This window comes from Topomyia yanbarensis, chromosome 2 (genome assembly GCF_030247195.1).
Source record: "Topomyia yanbarensis strain Yona2022 chromosome 2, ASM3024719v1, whole genome shotgun sequence".
Classification (NCBI taxonomy): Eukaryota; Metazoa; Arthropoda; class Insecta; order Diptera; family Culicidae; genus Topomyia; species Topomyia yanbarensis.
In genome coordinates, this window is record NC_080671.1 from 187632447 (window position 1) to 187648881 (window position 16435).

Genomic DNA, 16435 nt, shown 5'->3' on the forward strand with positions numbered 1-16435 from the left:
AGAACTACAGCTGATTGGCCTATAACTCTTGGCTTCTTCATAGCTTGACCTTCGTAATTAAATCTAACAGAATATCGAATCACTTTTGCAACAGCACGGGAAAGATAGTTCGTTTGAAAATCACTCGATTTTGAGAAAATTTTATTTAACCTGTTAGCCTCGTTCAGACTAGAGGCATCAGTGTATGGGTTTTGCCAACCAGCCTGGTCTGCAGATATAAGACATTTCTTATATGCACAATGAACTGACCTGAAATGCCTGGAGTCATCAAGCTTATGCCGCCTCCGAGGTCTTCTCATATCCTTTTTCATTTTTTTCAAACTCAGCCCTCCATAAAGGGGTTTCCCTAGTTGATAAAACCAGTCTTCCCAAATGAACATAGAACACCATGTTCGCTCTAGTTCTGTGCTCATCTTATACCCACATTTCGTGTGCAAACACGAGCGCGCTAATGCGTACCAAAACGCGTGCACGTGTTAGTCTGCACATTCGAACCCCATGTACGTACGCGGTGTTCGTACACACAGGATCTTGACACTAGTTTTCTCTTTCTTTCACTCATCATCACTAGCGTTGACGCATTCTGTTTTATGCTTGCCTTTCTTGTGTACGCACACGGTGTTTAAATCTAAGTTTGCACATCGTTCGCTTGCCTTCGGTGGTCGATGCAAATTTGTACACAAAGGCAAAGCATGTTTGAGGTTGAACGCGTGCACGAAATTTTGTACACGGTGCAAACTTGTCGATGTTCATGGGAAGACTGGATAAAACAGTACGAAGCGGACAAGCTTTTTCGTAGGGGCTTCCATTCATGGTATTGGGGTGAGCGTACGTCCTGGTTTGTCTTGGTTTTCCACTAACTGTCCTGGGAATTCGCGGAAAATACTTGATTTGGCCTGGGTTTTCTCCTTCATCCGAATCTCCCAGTTGTACCATGAGATGTCTTTTTTAATCTCTCAGTGCCTCATTATGTATCCTTCTACTTCCTTTTCTTATATGGGAATTGAAAAGAAAAAGAGGCGTTCGTATATACGTTGCATATGAATGAGCTGTAGTCCGTATGCGAGAAATTCCTTTGGTACCTCTGAGAAGACCGAGTTTTCGTAACTTTATTTCTTGTTTTCTCTTGCTACTGCCATTTTTTCGTCTTACTGGAAATCCATTACTTTAAAAGGAAAATGGCGAAACATCAATAACAATCGTGGAATAACTTTGTTGAGCGCTCTACCGAGCTGGTGGTTATGAAGCCACTTGAGGGTCACTACAATTACCTACTCAATCTACTTTTTCACCTCGATCGGATCGGAAGCTAAAATCGCGCCAGTGATATGAGCACAGCAATCGAAATAACAGTCGTCCCAAGCCAGTGTGACCAATGAAGCACTTTCATCGGTGCGGTATCGATCTTTATTTCAAGACATTTCATTCGCCCCAGCAACATTTGTACAACTTTCGGTACAATATAGTGGCCGTCTGTTTTAAACACTGCCCAATTCGCTCTAGTGTTCTCGAGGTGGAACAGTTATTAAAGGTGCAAATGCAGTTTTAACTTACGGAAGTCGTTGTCATCCAATTCCACCGCACTCGTAATGCTGTACTGATAACTTTAAAACTGGCCATGGCAGAAAGTTTTGCTATGTAAAACAACATGCAAGACGTCGTTGAGCACGACAATGTTAGAATCTAGATACCGTTTATATTGACGATGATAGTATTGATGTGCGTGTATACGATCTATCCCCGCGCACTACTAATAAATTCATTACAACCATCATACCATCAGTATACGTAATGGTGGGATTCGTTAGGTTTGAAACCTGAAGAATTTTTTTCCAGGTATTTCCAACGGTATTCGTGTGGTGAGAACGAACCCTATTCCTTCATACCTGAACTTTCCATTCAAAATATAAGAGGTAATTAAATCTTAAATCACGCTGTGCACATATGAAAGACAGACCCGCACGTGCTGGTTCTGTAGCAAGCAGACACACTATGGGAAACCATGTACAAAAACCTCTAATGAAACAACATCAACTAAATCACATGCTGCATCTTGTGATTTAGTTGATGTTGATGGTGATCTTGTGATGTTGATCTTGTGTATGCGATTTGTTACTTGTCGTAAAAATCTTATTTCTTGTTAGAGATCCATTAGCTGCATTGCCTGTTGTTGCTTGGGGATCACAGTCCGCTTTATCTCGATAGATCACGATCAAATACAAATTTGTATTTGCCACGATCATGTATCCGTGTTACTTTATTGTCGGTGGTGCTGGCAGTTGATTGAGAAGTAGTATGCGCATCACAATAATCGGACATGCTGTATGGCGGTTCTGTTGTTCCACCATTCTTTGGTGCCTAAGCTGCAGCTTGTGATTTAGTTGATGTTGTTTATACAATAAAATTCGATTTATTCCTTTTATTTACATATTGTAAATAGTTAACTGGAAGAGCGACCACTTTGTTTTCAACAGATGGAGATGGCTTTTGGTCACGGTTTTAGCCAATATTATTTTATTTGGTCTATCGCCTACGTTTCGAAGGTCTACGCCTTCATCTTCAGGGCAAAAAACGGTTACAATAATATCATAGTCAAGTGATTTTGAACATTGAATCTCAAAAGGCAACACGCTACTCTACAATAAAGGAACCCCGCGCACATCACTAGCTCAGTCTGCTAGTGATGTGCGCGGGGTTCCTTTATTGTAGAGTAGCGTGTTGCGTTTTGAGATTCAATGTTCAAAATCACTTGACTATGATATTATTGTAACCGTTTTATGCCCTGAAGATGACCTTCGAAACGTAGGCGATAGACCAAATAAAATAATATTGGCTAAAACCGTGACCAAAAGCCATCTCCATCTATTGTAAATAGTAAAAGATCCACGGCTCAGATAAGCTAACGCATTGAGCCGTGTCAAATGAACGAAATAAAAAAGTACCTAATCCACAATTAACATGGCTTCACGCCTGAACATTGAACAGCGATTAACCTGCCGAGTTTAGCATCCTACATAACAGGGAGTATGGAATATCGCGGTTAAACTGATACTATTTACACCAACCTATCTGCCGGTTTTCATATAACGATCTATAAAATTGGAAACTTTACAATCAACGGTAGGTCTTGCAGCTGTTTCGATCCTACCTCTCAGATCGAGAGATAATGATTGTCATTGGAGATTGACAGCTACAGTATAGGGAAGCTACTTGGGACCATTGATGTTTCTGTTTTATTACTTTTATTTCAATCACGTGTATTTAGAGCTGAAAACTCCTTGCCGGTCCTGCACAGACGATCTCAAAGTATTTCATCTCATCCGTTCAATTCAGGATTGTCGATTTCTCCAACAACAGCAGAGGTTGTGTAGCGAGAACTGCGTGTGTATAAATCCAAAAAGTGCTCGGGGATCGAATTCCCACGAAAGACTTTCTAACAGAACAGCTCTCCCAGACCTCCAGAACTTTTTACTGCCGAAACCTTGCGAAGAAGGCACAGTCAATTGAGCGAAAACGGGAGTCTCCCTTCGATTGTCCTGGGTTTTTACTCGCCTGATATGGTCACTCTAATGGTATGTAGTCGTCAAATTTTACACAAAGAGCTGCCAGTTTGTGAATTTAGGATTAATAAATGTTATCACATTTAGGGTGACATCAAGATGATTGAAAAATATATATTCAGAGCCGAATAGAGCCGGTTCAGTTTAATTTGGAACCAGTCACTTCCACAACTCATGCGACACGCTTTCAGAGCAAAGCGTTATGTCTAACGCATTCTTTCTCCCAAACCGCGCAAAAGTTGGACAGTCAGCATATGTAGATTTGGAATACCTATATACTCCATCAGATTAGAACCTCTCTGATTAATGTCTGGGCTGCTTCGAATCATGTGATAAGCATTTGCATCACTGCCCATAATGAGCGGAAGCCCATTTTTGCTTCAATATGATACAACGCTTTTGAAAGCCCTTCCCTTGGTTGACGGGTTTGACGGTTTAATCCGCATGCCCCGACTCAGAGAATATGCAACTAGAATGAGGATGAAAGCAAACCAGTTAAAATGGATCCATGTGAGGAAAGATAAAATGCATGTAGTTACAGGGAGTTACAGATAACAAAAACAAAACAATACTTTTACAATAATTTATTCACCACTTACAATTTTTTTAAAAAACATAAAAAGCGAGGTTATTTCCTGCGACGGTTGTTGCTTTTCCTGCGCATTGCCCGCCTTATGCCACCGGATATGGGGCGGCAACCTACAGGACATACTACACTCCGTGCAAGTTGCCGCCGGCCGAAGAACCGCCTGGTCCGGAACACGTACGGGACTGCCTTCGCCAATGCGATATACTTGGATTTTTGTTCGCCGCTCATTGTCCGCCATGCGGCAGCTCCCTGACGGACCACTTCCACTACCGACAGCTCGCAGTGGGAAGTGCGGAAGTCTCGCAGGAACATGAAAAATGAATTTCTTGATGTTCGCCCTGGATTCCAGCTGGTAGCAGTATTCTTTGCGTGCTCGGGAGGACATACGCATTTCGGGTCCATTGGTTTGCGGTGTTCGTTTGAAGCGATCGAAAAAATCAGTCTAGACGAAGCGTTAAAAACAGAATGACAAAACCTGTGTTCGGCAGTGCTGACTTGATCGCTTAGAAATTGGAAAAACAGGCATATGGAAATAGATTGCAGCTATCGGTTCCGCTAACAACCGAGCGCGGAGAATAGAAGCAATGGTGTCTATTACAAATAGATGTGAAACTCTTAACTTTTAAATCCTAAATAGCCTAAACACTATAACCAGGGCCGTGCCACTAGCAATTAATGTTTGGTTCATTATGGATTCGCCAGCCCCCTGCTAGGCAGCCATTTTGTCCTAGCCAACATCTGCCTTTGTTCAAATCAAAACAACCCAATGCTATTGCACAGGCGACATGGGCCTAGATGCAGCTAGGCCCACATATGTTGACTACTGTCAAAGACTGTATATCTCCATAGAGGATGACAGGAGTGACACCCTCCTGGGATTCGCCAATAAGTAACTCACGGTCCCTCGAAATGTCAAATCTAATCTTGACGTTTCACTGACATCAAAACACGGGCACTCATTTTTCTTTCAACGAAAGGTATCTAATGGCGTTTTCGTTTTTTCTTGGTGCTACAATGGTGTAGTGCAAAGAAAGAGATAGACTGATTACACCCAAGTTTGAATGAGTGTAGCACCGACTACACCGGTGTAGTGCACTGTCAAAAACGAATATGCCATAAGCAAAAAGTAACAAACTAAAATGAAAAAAACTGAACAAGAAATAAACAAATCATAAAAAAGAGCGGTTTGCGTCGTGCAAAGCAGTAAAATGCGATTCAAATTCCAATGGTGACGAAACGAAAATAACAGTCGTGAAAAAATCTCAATAAAAAGTATTCCTAAACTGTGCTTAATGCGGAATAGGCGCAACAAATGACCGGAATATTTCTAAAGTAATAAACAGTGGAACATTATCTACTCCGTAGAACAGCAAAGGTATCTAGCTTCATTTACTAAGATCTGAAATTGGAATTCGAACCACCTTGAAGCCCGCATTGTTGGCAACCTCTGCTGTAGCGGAGAATATTACAACGCTAGATCAGTTTGTGTTTGTTGCGAGGGACAAGCACTAGCAGGTTTGAAAACGTCGTATTGAAAATACCAACGTATTTTGAGTACAATGAAATTAAATAATAAAAGTATTTAAAAATACTTCTGTTGTACGTAATAAAGTACTTACTGTAATTAATATCGATGTGTACGCATTTAAAGTATTTAAAGTACATGTTGACGATAAATAAAATATTTTGCGTAAGTACGAAGGCACCGTACTTGAAATCGTTTCAGTAATTAAAGTGCAAGTACTTTGACGTGTACTTAAATTAAATTATGTAAGACTTTTGGCTCTGCGTCGTATTGAAGATTTAGGGCTTACCCCTCCAGAACTGAATCTGAGCGCAGCTTCGTTCATCACAATACGACAATAGCAGCTGATCGGACATTTGGTGATTAATTGCAACAGAACCTGCGATGTTTCCGAAGGGACACGCAAATATGGGCTTAAATAGCACTTGGGGAAATCGAATAATATTCCAACAGCACAATGGCGAATTTACGCACTGGACCGAGTTCGATTTCCAGCGGTTTGCTGATGTACCATTGCATTACCACTTCGAGTCGGACTTAATCCATTTTTGGTTGGGAAGGCCACAACTGTTCTCGAAACATACATTTCTCCTTATTTAATGCATTTCGGTTTTTTTAATTTTCAGTCAAATAGTGAACAAAGTAAAACAGGGATATAATTTGACAAGTACTTCGCACAGCCTACGGAAGAGTGAAATGCAAGAATACGTTTCACCAATGTTAAACATAGCAAATGGACAACTTCAACATCATCACGCAATAAATCAGCATCGTTACAAAAAAACTCCAGGAACTACATGATTTCCAACAGTGTTATTTGACCGCAATGAATGATTTTAACCTTGGACACGATGGACGTGTACAACTCGCACGAATGTGAAAGCTGCTTAACGTCCAAGTTCGACCAGACAGATTCGTCAGCATTGTTATTAAAGATGGCGCCGTGCTTAGCTATCACAACTCAGTCAATAAACGCAAGCTGCTGGAGTAGCAAGTATTGATTAACTACAACCTGTTGGACCGATTTGCGGCAACGGTAGAATCGTTTTCCAATGAGTTCAAATTGACCGAAGAAAAACAATTCCAAAATTACTAAATGCTTCGGGTCTGACAACTGCCCAGATCTTGGATGGTGCATGACAAATCTTCGACCCCTCAATTATCAGTTCATCTTCGTAATAACAGGCGCCTCGTGCGATGTGTGAACAATCCTAATTGAAGTAATTTTCGCGCAATCTATGAATAAGTTATAAATAGTCATGTTAATAGATTCATTGCTACCTATCTAAAATGTAAAACAATATTATTTCTAAAGAAGTATTCACTCTACTCTACCTCCAGATATGATCATGAACATTGAAATGCGCCATCTATCGTGCCCAATAGATGCTTTGCTGTCCAGAGTGTAGTCTGTCTAAAATACCGCCTTGTATGTAGGATGTAGGGCTGTATTCGAGTTTGGTCACCTGCTCATTAGTTTTAATCTTCGCCGTTTCGTTCAAACTCGGAATAGTCTTCGTTTTCAATAAGATGGTGCATATAATCGTTTTGACTATATAACACTAGGTCCGTGTAGATGTGGCAATCCATTGTAGATGCGTGTATAGAATGGATTCAAATTAATAATTTGTTCGCCTGAACTTAAAGCATTTATTCAACTTCTCACAGGAACATCGCACTACCTACTAGAGATGGTCCGGTTCGGGTGTTTAGACCCGAAACCCAGACCCGACCCGAACCCGACGGGTTTCGGGTCGGGTTCGGTTTCTATAAAATTAAGCTTCTCGGGTTCGGGTCGGGTTCCGGGTTTTCAAATTTGAAATTCTCGGTGTCTCACATCTAAAATCTCTTTGCGATTTATTTTTAATGATAATTAGTAATAAATCAAGTCAACAGGAATTTATCGGAAAATATTGGTTCAACTTTCTGTTTTAAAGTATTAATGTCGACAGGTACTTTAAAACCGATACGTAGGCTGCGGTCAGAGCAAACGCGTAAAACACAGCTAAAGCGTACAGCAAATAGTGTAAAGCAAAGCGAGTAGAAATCTACGGGAAGTAGAAACAATAAAAACCAATCTATTGATTCGCTCCTGATTGGTCGTTTTGAGTCGCGAGAAATTGAACAGTGGGTGTTGCGAGTGCACTTAATGGTAGTACTTTTTTCTACATATTGTATAATAATTGTCCATTAACCCTATAACGGTTTCGTGACTTTTTCTCTAAGCAAACGGTTTTGTGTGATACATTCGTACCCCAGAACTAAAATCGCTCTAATATGCCTATTTTTCATTAAATTTATAATTAAATTGGATAGTTTTATTTCAATACATACAATTTTACACAAGTTTTTCGTTAATTATGTATCGATGTTAAAAAATATATAATAATATCTTTGGAATTATGTAAACATGACAAAACATTAACGTAAACGGTTTTGTGGGGTAAATTTGTACCCCAAACAAACTTTAAGCGGGCACTGTTAAGTTGGTCAAATGCAACAAATAGGTTGTACCTGCTTTAATGGAAGTTTAATAATAATCAAATTGATTTATGATAAAGATTGCTTGCAGTTAAAATAAACTGTAACCATTGACTAAAAAGGGCGTTGTAGCCCAGGGACGATTTCACAATTCCCATATATTGAAATCACAAGTTTGGTGGTACTGCTATGATCAATTACCATAGCTAATTTAATACATGTGATAAATCATACAAAACTGCCTTGCAGGAATGGTTTTAAATTTCTTAGAAAAGAAATGTATAGAATTCGCTTTTGATACAAAATTAGAAATTTTGGTTAAGTACGACGAGCAAGGTTGTTTGAACCTGTCACCATTAAGTTCTTTGTTTCCCCAGGAGTTAGCGACCGATTTATTCTACATTCCGGTTAATATATCGACGATTTGTAAGTTTCTCATAACATTCCAAAGTCGACGTTCAATAATAGCAAATAAAAATGCGGATTCTACTCGCCAGTGATTCGTTTTGCCATAGGCAGATATAACTCAACGCGTATGGTGCTACTTCAGATTTGAATGATTCTACTATTCTAAGATGAGCCTAGGGTACCTAAAATTTAAAATCTTCGAGATCTTTGGTGGATTATCCATATTAGCAAGTTGGGTTCGGATCGGGTTTATCAAATTAAAAATTTTCGGGTTCGGGTCGGGTTCGGGTTATCAAATTTTAAAATTCTCGGGGTAGGGTCGGGTTCGGGTTTTACAAAAGTTTCATTCTTGGGCTCGGGTCGGGTGCGGGTTTTTCAAATTTTATAATTTCGGGATTGTGTCGGGTTCGGGTTTTTCAATTTTTAAGCTCTCGGGTTCGGGTCGGGTTCGGTTCAAATAAAATGAAACCCGACCATCTCTAACCTACATGGTTCGTGTTGGTTTGACTTCCAGCAACACATCATGCAATTGCTCAACCACGTAGAATTTGTGGAACTCGTCAGCATCTGGCGCAAACTATACGGTCTATATGATGAAATTCGTTAAGCTGAAAGAATAGCGAAAACTTCAATACAGGAAGGAAAAAAGAATACGATATGCCAACAAAATATCACTTACGGAGAACCAAAAATGCTTAGCGCAAAATTTCCTCAACTTTCTCATCTGACAGCGTCATCCTTGGAGATAAAACATTGTTTGGATGTATTTACCTGTATCCTGGCCTGCGCTGATGATTTTCGTTTTTCGCAGCACACTCTCAACATCAGAAACATCAAACTCGAGCGCCATCTAGCGGTGAGAGCGGTCAAATCTGAAGGGACCAGAGTTCAAAATTGTAAATTGAGCCACAAATTTTGTAGACTTTCTTCGTACGATTTACGTCTTTATTATTTGTCTTTGCTATAACACTGAATATTACATTTCACGTACGAGAGATTTAAATTGAAAATTTTGAAGAATGGATTGATTGCGGTAACCATAGGCAACGTTTTGTCAACTCTTTTGACCTTGGGTATGGAAGAAAGGAGCGTAGGACTGGCACCTAAGATATAGTTAATTATTCAGAACTTAATCTTATGATTATTTGACTTGACCAAGCACACCGGCTCTCAGAAATGATAAGCAGCCCTTTCGGGTCGGTATGGTCTGTTCGAGTCGAACCAGGCGAACATTCGGTTCCAGCAAACTTTATGGGAAATAGTGGATAAATATTTCTTATGTCCTTTATGGGCATTAGATTCTTTTTGAAAAAATAGAATGAGGATTTGCCCCTCCAAGCCGTAACGAGGGTGGCGGCGTTTAAACTGCCGAATAGGGGTTGAGAACAACTTGAAGCAACATCTGATGTTGCTTCAAATGTATGTGATAACCAAAACTGACTTGGACTTTTGACAGTTCCATCAAGCCTAGTTTGCATAACTAGATTCGCTGTTCTCCATTGAGCCACATTTTTTGGGCACTGTATTTAAAAAAATCCTTCGAATGTTATATCCAATAATAAGTTCAAGTCAGTCTGTCCAATCCAGTATCATTTTGCTGGCTGATGCTTATTCATCATTTGTTGATTCTAAACATACAGGGAAATCAAGAAACAGCCATAGAACTAATACTATTTTCCTTCTCCCACAATTCGTAGATAACTTCGCTAGTCGGAATTCCACAAACTGCCCTGCACCTATCTCGACAGCAGTTTTACGGATGTCTGAAGCTGATAGCGGCCTACCAAGCATCGGTGCCCCTGCGTGAGGAAATTTTAACATCCACGTTGACTCTTCCACTGCCGCAGTTTAGCTGGATAGAGTCCCCGACGGCACTTCCACCACCGTCAGGGAGTTCATCTGGAGGTGCAGGCATCACCAGTTCCAGCAGTGCCATATCAGAACGCAACGGGTACGGAAGCCGATCGACGGACTACAAGGTTATGAAGATTGGCAGAGATCTCATCGAACTGACTACTACTAGCAGTAGCAGTAGTCGCGAGAGGGTGGATAACGTGTCGAACAGTGGTGATATGACTAATTCAGATCAACCCAGTACGGACTCGGAGGTAGATCACAACGAAGAATCTATGCTGCGTTCTGTCGAACGACACCATGTGATAAAAGTGAAAGGCCATGGAACAGGTAGACTGGTAGGTGGAGGAGTCGGAGGAAACAGCAGTGGTGTCGGTGGATCGCCAGAAGCTTGGAGTACTGCCAGTGATAGTCCTACGCCAACCAACAGTGTTGCAGAGCGTCCCTGGGCAAATCAAGCCCTCTGGCAAGGGTTAGTGTGTGAGGAACAGAGGCAGCTACTTGGCACAGAAGAAGAGTCATCCGATAAGCATAGCAGTGACGATGATCAGGAAGCTGATTTGGAATATTTTTATCAGATTTCACAAACGCAAAAAGAGTATTACCTGAAACAATTTCGGTCCATACAGTCTGATGTTCATGGTTTAGTCAGCGGACAAGTGGCCAGGTGAGTAAAAATTATCTTATAATCGATGATGGCTAATTGAAATCTTACTACTTTTAAGGGTATTTTTTGAAAAATCTCGTATTCCAATTGAGGAACTCCGTCATATTTGGCAAATGTGCGATGTTACGCGCGATGGAGCTCTTAATCTGGCCGAGTTCACTGCTGCCATGCATCTAGTAGTTTTGCGACGGAACAACATTCCTGTCCCTGCAACACTTCCTGCTTGTTTGATGCCGAATTTACTGCAAAGCTCGCTGTTACCTGGTGCGAACAGCGGCCTACAAAACCAGCACAGTGGTGGGTCGGCGGGAGGTGCTAGTGCTGGCAGCGCTGGAACTGGGACAGAATCCATCAACAGCACCCGTGAGCGAACCGGTCCAGAGGAAGCTGATTTACTACATCTAGAAAGTGATGATAATACAGATAACGGCAGCCAGGTAACCGTCGACAAGAAAGAGTACCAGCGTATTCTGTCGCATCAAGAACCACTCAAACTGAATCATCAACTGCCATCGGCCAGTAGTACGGCTACGGTAACACTGGTATCGGTTGGTAGCACCGATAGCCCCCCAGCGATCTCATCCACAACAAACAGCTCGAAATTAATAAACACGGTTAGCGGAAGAAAAACTCCAACGAATCTGGCATCGCCTCCTCATCATCCGCAGAAAGCAAAGCACTCGAACGAACAACCGGTAACGCCGCCAAATAATTTAAATAAGGTGAATTATTCTAAAATCAAGTATCAATCTATATCGGATATAGCTCAATTTCTCTTCTCATCCAGGAATGGAACGCATCCAGTAAAGAATGGACCAAATTCACAGAATCTCCTACATCCAATGTCTCTAGTCCCGGACCGAAGCCGGTCAACTTTGATATGCAGCGTACGACGCAGGCAATAGTTTCTGATCCTCAAATTTTGCATCCAGTACCACTGAGAGTTACACCTGTTGGTACGGTGCACACGCTGATACACCAAAAACATCGTTCTTAGATTATTCTTCCTTCGCAGGTGCAGAAGCGGCTGACAATAGCAATCTAGTCTACAGCGATGTGACAGTTGGAACCGGTGGTATCTTGATCGTTCAGCGGGACGATTCTAGTCCGAAACAGCTAGCGCAACAATTACCACAACCGGTCTCCAATCAACGTGATTCGCTGACTAGTGGTGATCTTCGTGCTATACAGAGACCTCAACCGAAGAAGCCTCCATCGAAGGGAGTCGGCGCCATTCCGCCTCCTCCACAACGGGAACCAAGTATAACATCTTCCAGCGGTTCGGCAGGAACAGCAGATTCAATGGCTACATCGCTGGATACGGCCACTTTTAATAGTGTCATTAACAATATCACTGGACAGGCACCTGTGAGCACCCTCGCAAATAGTGCCAGTAAGAAGGATCAACCTCCACCACCATTACCACCACCACGACCAGTCCAACACCGCCACACAAGAAGCAGCAGCTTGGATTTGAACAAGTTTAAACTAAATACAGCCAGCGGAGCTAGTGCTGGGCTATCAAAGCAGCTAGACGACCAATTGCGAATGCCACCTCCACCGGAGGTTCCACCACGCGTCACGCCAACGTCTGAACAATCTCCGGCACCTGGGTTTGCCGATTTCGCGCATTTTCCCAATACACCGGTGGCGGGTGGTTCTCATATGGTAAGTTTATGGGCTGTGATGTGCAAAACTGGCAATATTTTGTTTGCTATAATGCCGGAGAAACGAATTACTCATTATGCTGATATACTTTGGTACATATGCGAAACGACTAAATTAAATACTAACTATACTTATTATACATGACATGAAACATTGCACCAATATATTTCTGTAGATTGCGTGTTATAATGACCCTCCTAGAATTTTTAATGATTCATCTAATGAATTTGAGTTGTAAACGTGCTTTTTTGTTCATGATTCAACTGTTCTAGCTATATATTAAATATGTTTCAGCTAGATGTACTCACGCGAATATCTAATGCTGGTTACGTTTTTCATAAACTTTTATTTCATGCCTCCAGAATTTCAAAAAGTGCTCCTGGGTTTAATGATGTTTATTTGTTTTTTGATGTAGCGTCACCGACAGATCCATTGGCCCCAAAGGTGTCTCTTAAACTAATTACATTTTAGGACAAACAATATTTTAGCTATATTATTTATGGAATTTACGTTTCGACTTCGTCTCATCACAATCCGAGACTAACTTAGTGTCAGGACAAAACAAGCGCCGGATAGACGCTAGCTCCAAAAACGGAGACACAATTTGTGTTCCTAAAGCAAACTCTTAGTCAAGCATGTGGTGCGGCTAGAAAAGAAGCTGATTTTAAACTGAAGAGAACTAATAAAAACGAAACATTTGGTTTGGTTTAGCAAGCCAATGCAAGATGCACTATGCTATATTTCTCCATAGTGGAGAGCAATTTAGGTAAACCATATTTTTTCCATTAAGGTTCAAATTGTGAAGAGCACAAACGTTATAACTAAATTAGTTATGGAATTCGTCAATCCGGCGCTAGCTTAGTTCTGTTACTAAGTTAGTGTTGCATGAGACGAAGTCGGGTTGTGTGGTTTTAGGGATTCAGTTGATCTATTGAACTTTCATCGTGGTTAACACAATCCTTACAGATTGGACCAGAGCTCCACCAATTTTGTGAACTTATAGCTGTTGTTAGCGACAGCAACAGGGACTATGTCCATTTTGTACTACCGTTATAAACTTAATTGTCCCATGTTCTATGGGATTCCCTATATACATGGGACAATTATGCGTAGAACGACACGCATTACCTGGAGAGTACGAAGGACTGATGTTAGTGACAGCAGCAGGGACTATGTCCGGTTTGTACGGCTCAAATGAAGGGTACGAAGGACCGATGTTAGTGACAGCAACAGGGCTAGGTCCAGTTTCTCCGGCTCAGCTGAAGAGTACGAATGACCAACCAACCAAATTTAAGAAATATATTTTTTTTAAAATTCCCGTGGCTTACTAATTTCAAACAGTTGTTTTTTACTTAACGTTGCTATCAGAACATACTCTTTAAAAAACTTCTAATTTCTAATGACATTTGTGGGGTAGAGGCAAATTATCCTAAGGCTAAAACCTCTGTAATCGAAATATAAAAGACATTTGTGGAGCATCCAATTCAATGAAGTTCACGTGTTATATTTTCCTACCAAGACATCATATTTCGGCAGTTTACTGATAAATCAGCAAAGAAAAAAATATGTATAACTCTAGCAACAATTGTTTCATCCTAAATGTCTTCAATACACCAATGTGCATTTTCTTGCCAGGTATCCGCCGAGAACAACATTACCACGATCCTGTTAGATGCCAGTGGAAATATGACAACCGCCACACATCACACGACGGGTGTCCGCGGGAACGTCACCGGTTCACTGATCACCGGTCCACCCTCGCTCCAAACGGTATCTCGCAATAGCGCCTTCGAGGTGTACCGTAAACCACAGCAACAGCATTCACGAGGATCTCAATCACCACCACATCCCCCACCTCCGCTGGTATCGTCGCGCAGTGTAGAATCGTCCTCGCTTGAGTACGAAAAACGTATCTCGACACTAACCGACAACCTGCGCCAGGTGCGCTTCAAAGGTACCGAATCAGCCAATGGTTCCGATGTGCTGAAGCATCTGAAGGAACAGAATATGCTTCTGCTGCGGATATGTAGTGATTTAAGCGAGGAATTGCTTCAGATTCAACAGAAACGGGAGGATATAAAAATTAAAATTGATCTGCAAGAACAAAACTTAGGTGCGAGTGCCGTGATTGTTACCGGTGGCGGGCAGCCCGGAGCCGTCATTGGACTTCAGAATCACATTGCATGAGATCATGATATATAATTGTTGACTTTTGAGCATAAGCCGAATGTGAAAGATTGATGTGCTATCATGTGAATTGTCCTCGATACGAACATGCAGCTGCAAATATAGCCTTTCCCTATTGATAAACTTTCCCCGCTTAGTAGAGAATCAACAAAACAAAATAACCATTTTAAGCATTGTTAGCGATCTTATATAATAGTAACCTTTCGTGAGTTTTTAAAACTGATCAACGCAAGGAGTTTAACGCAAAATTTCAATCATCTATCGATGGAAACAGAACAGATCCGTTGATAACTTGTTTTACTTTGTGAAAATAATTGTTTTCTATCTAATTATTTTAAGGAGCAAAAGGTATATTAAATTTTATGATTACATATATTACATAGGTACTCAACCAACTGATGAAAGTAATAAATCAGTGTGCTCGAAACTCCACATTTTTGTCTGATATGGAACAACTTATTGACCTAGTTGTACAACACGAAAAATATACACTTACACATGCAGCTGATAGTTTAGACTGTGTTGATTGCTAAAAATCGCAAACGGTTCGATGAACGGAAATGTTTCAAATGTGTTGATAGAGAGGTTGTTTAATGAGCATAACAAAGAACACAGAGATACTTATTTTTATAAAGATGTATAAACTATTTAAACCTATTTTTAAAATAAAAAACTACACTCAAACTTTTGAGTCAGTGCAAACAAAGTATTATGTTTAGGAACGAATGAACGAGAAATATTCTAGTTCTAAAACGAACAACAATAACAAATAACCCGACGAAAGAGGAAAAATCACATTTTTTCACTCCGATGAAATGTGATTAGGAAAGGAAACTATCCAGAGCGAGCCGCCAAATATCAATCAGAAGACGAACTAATAAGAAGAAGAGATTTGCGTACTAATTATCGGTTCTTATCCTATAGCTTTTCTCTTCTCTGCAAATCTGAAAGAAAGAACTTTGACAGGTTTGGTTTAATAAATTCTGGACCGTAGAGCAGTCAGTAGTTTGAAATAGTGTGAAGAAACGTTTATTACTGGATCGCCTGTCACCTTAAGCTGGTAAGATGAATGTAACATGTCCTGTTTTCAAACGTTGTCAGAAAATATATGATAAGAAAATTCGTGCAGGAATGTAACGATAAATGATTTATCTACATTGAAAGAAAGCTTTGGACTCAGGTTTCAAAAAAAAAATGTTTGAATGAATGTTTTGGTTTTGATTATAGAATATAAAGGATGTTTTTTCATCATTTTTTGAAAATTAAATATCACATACAATCAATTGTTGAGAAAAAAAATGTTGTTTGTTTATTTGGGTAGTGTATGGCATACAATTTAATGTTTCAAAATAATTTCGGACAAATGTCAACCGCAACTACGTTTCGCAAATCCCATTCCTTCGGTTCAATTTAGGCTATTTCTAAGACAACCACTGAAGAAATTGAGCGAATATTGCACTCAATGTTGACCTCTAGCCCATCAGTTGTTTGCCATT

At 40.5% G+C, this 16435-nt stretch overlaps 1 protein-coding gene across 1 annotated transcript in view; it reads left to right on the forward strand.

Annotated features, from left to right (window-relative positions):
• Positions 1-16071, forward strand: part of LOC131682431 (ralBP1-associated Eps domain-containing protein 1-like) — a 37336-nt gene extending 21265 nt beyond the window's left edge. The window contains exons 2-6 of the mRNA XM_058963887.1: positions 10261-11084; positions 11143-11806; positions 11872-12040; positions 12100-12752; positions 14388-16071. Of these exons, the coding sequence (XP_058819870.1) occupies positions 10261-11084; positions 11143-11806; positions 11872-12040; positions 12100-12752; positions 14388-14939 (2862 nt within the window). The 3' untranslated portion in view covers positions 14940-16071. The remainder of the gene's footprint in view (positions 1-10260; positions 11085-11142; positions 11807-11871; positions 12041-12099; positions 12753-14387) is intronic.
• Positions 16072-16435: the final 364 nt, after the last annotated feature.